Source organism: Lactuca serriola, chromosome 5, assembly GCF_051521515.1.
Source record: "Lactuca serriola cultivar US96UC23 chromosome 5, Lser_US96UC23_V15, whole genome shotgun sequence".
In the NCBI taxonomy this organism is placed as follows: Eukaryota; Viridiplantae; Streptophyta; class Magnoliopsida; order Asterales; family Asteraceae; genus Lactuca; species Lactuca serriola.
The window spans coordinates 19,107,060-19,114,734 of NC_136412.1; the positions used below are offsets into that span (position 1 = coordinate 19,107,060).

Sequence of the window (7,675 nt, forward strand, 5' to 3'; positions counted from 1 at the left end):
TAATGTATGACCTTGTCTCCTTTTGCTTCGATTAGGTTCTTTGGATAACAAAGGATGTTTTTTTGCAGGTTTAATGGAGTAGAAGGAATAAGGAGGTAGGTGGGGAGTTGACGGGTGTTTGGGATTGTAAATGAGGGATAAAAGGTAGAAGGAAGCGTTAACATTCGTATGCAAAAATGGTCCCTGTAAGTAAAAAGACAGAAATACCCTCACGTGCAAGGCACATGAGGGGGTTAACGGATTCTTTTTAACGGGTGTTAAGTATAGGGACCATTCTCACAAACAAACTAGTCCAAAAGGACCACAAAACCAAAAAACTCGAGGTTTGGACCAAAACCCCAAAAAATGCATACCACAGGCACCATTTTTGCAATTTTGTCTTTTAGTTTGGACAGTGACCAAAACTACAATACAAGTAAACTAGTCCAAAAGGACCACGAAGCCAAAAAATTCATTGTTTGGACTACAATTCAAAAAAAAATGCATACCATAGGGACCATTTTTGTAATTTTGTCTTTAGAAAATAAAATTGTACTGAATCTTTATATCTCTTCATGAACCTCATTAAAGTTGCCAAAAAATAAAATTGGGTCAACTATGGACTTCATTGAAAGTGATAATACGTCCATATTTAGTGAGGACGGAGTCCACCACTCCCAACTCACTTAATACATTGTCACATCAGTTTCATATAAACTCTTCTCTCTCATTTCTCTTACATCTTTCTTAGTCCACAACACATGGAAACCCTATATTTCTTATCTCACTCAACCCACTTAATTTTTAATTTTAAAGTATACACAAACTAATCAGAATCATACAAAACTAATTTACAAAATATTAAAAACATACAAACCCATTTTGATACATGTCTTAAGAAAGAAGTACAAGTAATGCATACATGAGGGAGTAAATGTGTGAATGGCTTATGTAAACCGCAACATAATTTTCCTCACCCCACCAGCCGTGACCCGCTAATGGGGGAATGGTAACTTGAAGGTACCATAACAAAACCATGAAAAGAAAGATTATTCTAAAGCATGAACTAGAGGAAAGAAAGATTAGGAACAACAAGCAATTTAAATCCATAACAAAACCATGAAAAAACATCGCCACTAGAAAGAAATATTACCAAATCTTTCTATCTCTAAATGAACCTCATTAAAATTACCAACTATGAAATTCATTGAATATGGTAATCAATCCACAATTATAAGGACAAACAAATGACTCTTGTCACTACCAAGATTGATCCAACTCAATATGTTGGATAAATGATTATTCTAACGAATGAACTTAAGGAAAGAAAGATTAGGGGCATCAAGCAATCTAAATTCATTACAAAATCATGAAAACAAAGGCACTATTTTAGAGAAAAAAAAAAAGTAGTATCAAATAGTTCTATATCTTCACAAACCTCATTAAAATCGTCAAAAATTAAAATTTTGACCAACTATAAATTTCATTTAAAATGGTAAACAGTCCATATTTATATGGACAAACAAATGATTATTGTCACAGTGAAGATCTATGTAAGTATGATGAATAAATGATTATTCCAACGAATGAACTTAAGGAAAGAAAGATTAAGAACATCATGCAATCTAAATCGATAACAAAACCATGAAATACATCAGCACTATTTTAAAGAAAAAAGTAGAATCAAATCTTTTTATCTCTTTTTGAACCTTATTAAAGTCCCAAATTAAGATTAAAATCGGGCCAACTATGGACTTCATTGAAAGTGGTCATCGGTCAATAATTATTATATGGATAATTACTTAAAAGGTAATATATTTTTTTAAGGATATTTTTTTTTTGCACACCAGTCCAAACACCCCTAGCACACACCAATCTAGTTTTTAAAATAATTAAATCGGAAATTATGTAAAAACCTCCACCACGCCTACTTCTATTTATTTACTTTTTCTTTTTTATATGATTTGTTTGATTTCTTAGCATAGACATGTCATTGTTGTTTTTCTTTTATATATATATATATATATATATATATATATATATATATATATATATATATATATATATATATATATATATATATATATATATATATATATATATATATATAGTTTAAAATATAATATATTATAATATACTTTATAATATATTGTAATTATACATATACATATTTTTTTGAATCAATACATATACATACTATTATGACGTAATATTTTTTATCGACCGGCATAGAAAAAAACTATGAATTTATATTTCTTTTATAGATAGTAACATATTTTTTTATATAATTAATGATATTAGGTTTACGGAAATGAAATAAAAAGTCTAAAAAAACGAGTGCGGCTTACGTCTAACAAAAAATAAAATTAGTCAAAAAAAATTATGCTATAAAAAAGATGGGTTTGCGGAAATAGAAAAAAACAAAATGTATTAAGTTTGTGGGTTTAGGGCAAGGATATAAAAATATGATGAGGATTTATTTGGAAATTTATTTTTTTAAATATTTTTTATATTATTATATTATAAAAAAAACATTTTTTTATGTTAATAAAAATTGGTGACTGACTTGTTTTTAATCTCACTTTCCTCCAAACTTCCGGATAATCAATTTATTTATATATTTATTTATTGTTTTTGTTTATTGTTAGCATTTTTTAATGATTAAAAATCATATTATTTTTAATATAAACTCAATAGAACTATTTATGTTTACTAAAAATGTATAAAACGTTCGTATGCAATTACGATTTGTGTCTATCAAAATTAAAGACATAAATAAAAAAAAAAAATATATATATATATATATATATATATATATATATATATATATATATATATATATATATATATATATATATATATATATATAAATTTTATCAAGCAAAATGTTATCCGAAAAAGTATGGATTATGAATGGTTTTAAAAAAAAAAAATATGCCACATTTTCGTAAGGTTTGTTTTTTTCTTTAAAAAATCACAACTATTTTTTTAATAGATTTATTTGGAATTTTAAAACTTTATAATATTATTTATTATATTATAAAAACAATATTATTGTTGTTTCTTTATTTTAATAAAAAACAAATTTAAAGTTATTAATATTAAAAGGTTGCTAATAAAAATGTAATTATTATATAATAAAAGTTTTATTGATTATGATATAAGAAAGTAATGATAAAAAAAATTAGTCAAAATAATAATTATATGCTAACGATATGGTAATAATGACCTAAAAGATAAACCTAAAGGTGTATGATGATTGTGTAGATTGGTGTGTACAAAGTAAGACCCATAATTGTACATATTTGATCTATAAGTTTTTCTTTTTATCTATATTTGACCATTTAACTTGGTTTTTTTCCACATTCAGTCATTGTAATCGGGTATGTTATGGAGATAGATGAAACTTTTTGCTAGAGTGTTCTCTTGTCTTGGAAGTACAAATTCTTTTAGCATCTTCCTTGATTCGTTTGTCTTGGAAGTGCAAATTCGAGTTTGGGAGAAGCAATCACAAAGAACCTCGTTGTCTGTTATGGAGATGAATGAAACCAAAGTCAAAGACATCTTCTGCTTGGAGAAAACTAGGACATCGGCATTATTTGACCGATTCGTGAATTAGGTTACTGATATAAACGAAGAACACGCCAAATATGAGAATTCCTCATTAATGATCGTCTCATGTATGATGTCGTGAGTAAAATTTGAAGAAAAAACGGTCATAAGTACTAAATGTATACAAAAACATTAAGAATTAAATGTGTATAAACTAAAAACTATATTACCATATTAAGTCATTTTCCAAGCTTAATCTGGAATAGCCCGTTATAAAGACCGAACGTGAAAAGAAAACAAATTAAATTGTCAAATATGAACAAAAGAAACTCACTGACCAAATATATACAAATGATTGAAAGTGCTAAACAATCCATATTTATACGAACAAATGACTCTTGTCACTATGAAGATATGACAATAAATGATTATTCCAACAAATGAACTTAAGGAAAGAAAGATTAGGAACATCAAGCAATATAAATCGATAACAAAACAAGAAATACATCAGCATTATTTTAGAGAAAAAAATAGTATCAAGTCTTTCTATCTCTTTATGAACCTTATTGAAGTCCACAAAAATTAAAATCGGGCAAACTATGGACTTCAGTGAAAGTGGTCATCGGTGAATAATTGTTATAAGAACAAACAAATTACTTGTTTTGTTATCGATTTATATTGCTTGATGTTCCTAATCTTTCTTTCTGTCTCTTCATGAACATCGTAAAAAATTAAAATTGGCCTAACTATAGACTCCATTAAAAATGCTTCGTATATTAATGGACAAAACATTCATTGATTACCTTTATATACATACACCAATTCTATTAATTATCCATTTTAACACAACATATCAAATCCACTACCTCCATTGCTCTATCAACTTTACTTATGATTGGATCTAAAAATACATAGTATCTAACTTATTGGATGCAAAAGAGAATGAACAACCAACCCCACGTTCATGAAACAGACTTACCCAATTTACGACTTTCATTTTCTTATCAATTATTATTATAAATTTACATGAAACCAGAGATTTTCAACAATCGCATATTAGTTTCAAATCAATTTTGGAATATTGCAATGTTCATTATTAACTTTTAGCAAAGTACACAAGGTTCTTTATGAGAGTGAAATTCGTAAGCTGAAGTTAAATAACTTTTACCTATAATAACAACATTTTACATTATTTTACTCTTAATAACAATGTGGTTGCCTCTTTTTACCCATAATAGCAACATACAACATATAACCTAAAACTTGTAAGCAAGCATTTTACAAGTTTTAGGTTACACATTGCTAATATCAGCAAAGAAATGTAAACACATTACTACATGTAAAAAAAATGTAGCTACACTGTTATTATAGGTAAAAAAATACATTGACTATATTGGTAGCAAAAGTGAAGTTTGTTGCTAATTCACAAAATTGGTGCATACAGATGGAACCATGTCAATGAATTAACAGTAGTAGAACTTACATGATCCATTAAGTCATTCATTAAGTCAAACAAAATTTGAGTCCAAATCTATTAAATGATATATAAAAGAAGACATGATAACCTAAAGAAAACTTGATCATAAACTGACATTGTTTAAGCAGTAGCACCACTCTTTCCTTTCTTTTTCTGAAGCTTCTTCATGTAGAACTCAAGTTCTTTTCCCTCCAATATGTACCTAACACATCACAAAACCAAACAATAAGATGGCTTCACAAAAAGGGTAAAATAGTCAAAGTGCGACTCAAAAGTTATACCCATCAGCACGACCACACTGGCCAGGGCGTGATGAAATTGCTGCTAAAAGACGACCACTTGAGAACTGTTCTTCAACATGTTGTTCAAGTTTGCGTTCCTCTTGACGCTTTTCAATTTTCCTCACGACATGGTTGCTCTTTTTGGTTTCCTCAGTAGCACCTTCAGCTTCCTATGAATCAAAGTTGCATATTCAAAGTGTGTACAGAAATTTGAGATTGATTGTGAAAAGGATACGTTACCTCTCCCTCTTTCTTGTTACCAGATGCAGGGGTTTTCTTCTTGCGACCAATGTCGACTCCATAGTGTTGAAGATACCATTGTTTGAAAGGCGCAGCATCAACCTGAACGATTGCACTCTTCACTAATGTTTGGGTTCTGACCAATTCGTTGTTGGATGCATTGTAGACGACATCTAAGATACGGGTCTTTCGTGTCACAGCCTCACTACCCCATGAGTAGTTACCTGTGTCTAACCTTAAGGCACGCCACTTCACATTGCCACCTCGAACCCTCACCCTACGAACGGTTTTGTTGCTGGAAATCTTGGTGTTGGCAGGCTGCCTTCCGAGCTCATACCTTAATGACAAAGAAAAATGGAACTTTTAACTAATAACCCAATAGGCGATAAGAAATGATCTAATCGAGCAAAGTAAATTTGAATATATATGATATCATGAAAGAAGGTCAAGTGCTCAATAATTAAAAGCCCTAAATGGCTAAATAGTAGACGTAGAGATGAAAATTGAGGAAGAAAAAAAGTGGGTTCAGATGGAAGATTACTTTCGCTTCTTTCTCCATGCCTTCTTCTTGCCACCAGTGGCACGTCTCTTGTGCATGGAATCACGAGAGATACCTGCAATAGAAGTGATTTCGCATAAAAGTTTTCAAAGTGAGCATCACGGCAATGAAGACAATTCGTCGATCGAACTAGTTGGATTATTGAAATCGATTCGGTAGATGGAAAGCGTACCCATATTTGCAGTTGACGGAGGATCCTCCTCTAGGGTTTATGACGCGCCTCCGAGCTCGGCCTCCCTAGATGACGGAAGAAAACTAGGGTTTGGCGGAGTGAAGAACTTAAAGGCGTGATTTGATTATTTACATTAAAACCCATTGTCCTTGTTAGATTTCATGTATCTTTCTTAACCAATTTACAGTTTACCCGCCATTCGCCAATGACATATTTGGTCCATTAATCTCAATCCAACCTTTAACAAAGCCCAGTCCATGTTTTCTGGTTTGCTCGTGTTTTTTTTTTTTTTTTTTTCTTATGACAAAATTCCTTAGATTGTTTTCCTATAAATTTTAAAGGATGATTTTTCTTTTAAAAATTTGATATATATATATATATATATGGGTAAAGTGAATATATCTAACAACCTTATATAAGCTTAGATACCTAACCACATTATACTACATTGTTTTGCATTATATTTCCATTGCAATCGTCTAAGGTTCTTAAACTTCAACCCTTAACTTGATTTACTTCCAAGATTTTCAGACATTCACTATTATATTCCTCCTACACCATTTGATTTGTAACGGTAGTATATGAAGTCCATCAGGGGGTCTCCGATAGAAAGACGTCATTTGAAGGAAGATAACGGTGAAAGTCCAAAGATTTTGGAAGCAATCAAGTTATGAGGTTGAATTTTAAGAACATTGGGTGATTACAATGCAAATACAATACAAAATTACGTAATATGATGTGGTTAGGTACCTAAGCTTATATAAGGTTGTTAGGTATATTCACTTTTCCCTATATATATATATATATATATATATATATATATATATATATATATATATATATATATATATATATGGTTAAGTTCATGTGAGACTGCCTAATTTTGTGAGACCGTGAAACACATTTTTTTATTTTTTTTTAGTTAATTCAAGTTCCGAAAATAATATTTAAAAAGAGAAATTTTGGATTTTTCCATTTATTTTGCATTTTAAAATTATTTTTTAGAATATGTACAGTATAATATTCTATTAGAATATTTCACGTATTTTTCCGAAAATAATATTTAAAAAAAGAATTTTTAGATTTTTCCATTTATTTTGCATTTTAAAATTATTTTTTAGAATATGTACAGTGTAATATTCTATTAGAATATTTCACGTATTAAAAAAAAACTGGATTTTTTTATTTTTTTATTTTTTTAGTTAATTCAAGTTCCGAAAATAATATTTAAAAAAAATTGGATTTTTCTATTTATTTTGCATTTTAAAATTATTTTTAGATTTGGTCTCACGGTCTCACAAAATTAGAATTGTATCAAATGAACCTGAACATATATATATATATATATATATATATATATATATATATATATATATATATATATATATATATATACATATTAAACTTATGAAAGA

The 7,675-nt window shown here is 29.0% G+C and overlaps 1 protein-coding gene across 1 annotated transcript; it reads right to left on the reverse strand.

Moving 5' to 3' along the window:
- Positions 1 to 4,924: 4,924 nt before the first annotated feature.
- On the reverse strand, positions 4,925 to 6,415 carry LOC145052107 (small ribosomal subunit protein eS8-like). The gene is made up of 5 exons (XM_078999913.1): positions 6,261 to 6,415; positions 6,071 to 6,143; positions 5,530 to 5,866; positions 5,290 to 5,459; positions 4,925 to 5,210 (listed from the first exon to the last, which is right to left on the reverse strand). Exons 1-5 carry the CDS (start codon positions 6,262 to 6,264, stop codon positions 5,129 to 5,131), a joined length of 666 nt encoding a protein of 221 aa, XP_078856039.1. The 5' UTR covers positions 6,265 to 6,415; the 3' UTR covers positions 4,925 to 5,128.
- Between the last annotated feature and the right edge of the window lie 1,260 nt (positions 6,416 to 7,675).

Coding starts and splice junctions, on each gene's coding strand:
- LOC145052107 (XM_078999913.1), bottom strand. Junction 5,460..5,529: donor GTAACAAGAAAGAGGGAGAG/GTAACGTATCCT, acceptor TTTGATTCATAG/GAAGCTGAAGGTGCTACTGA. Junction 5,211..5,289: donor CAGTGTGGTCGTGCTGATGG/GTATAACTTTTG, acceptor GTGATGTGTTAG/GTACATATTGGAGGGAAAAG.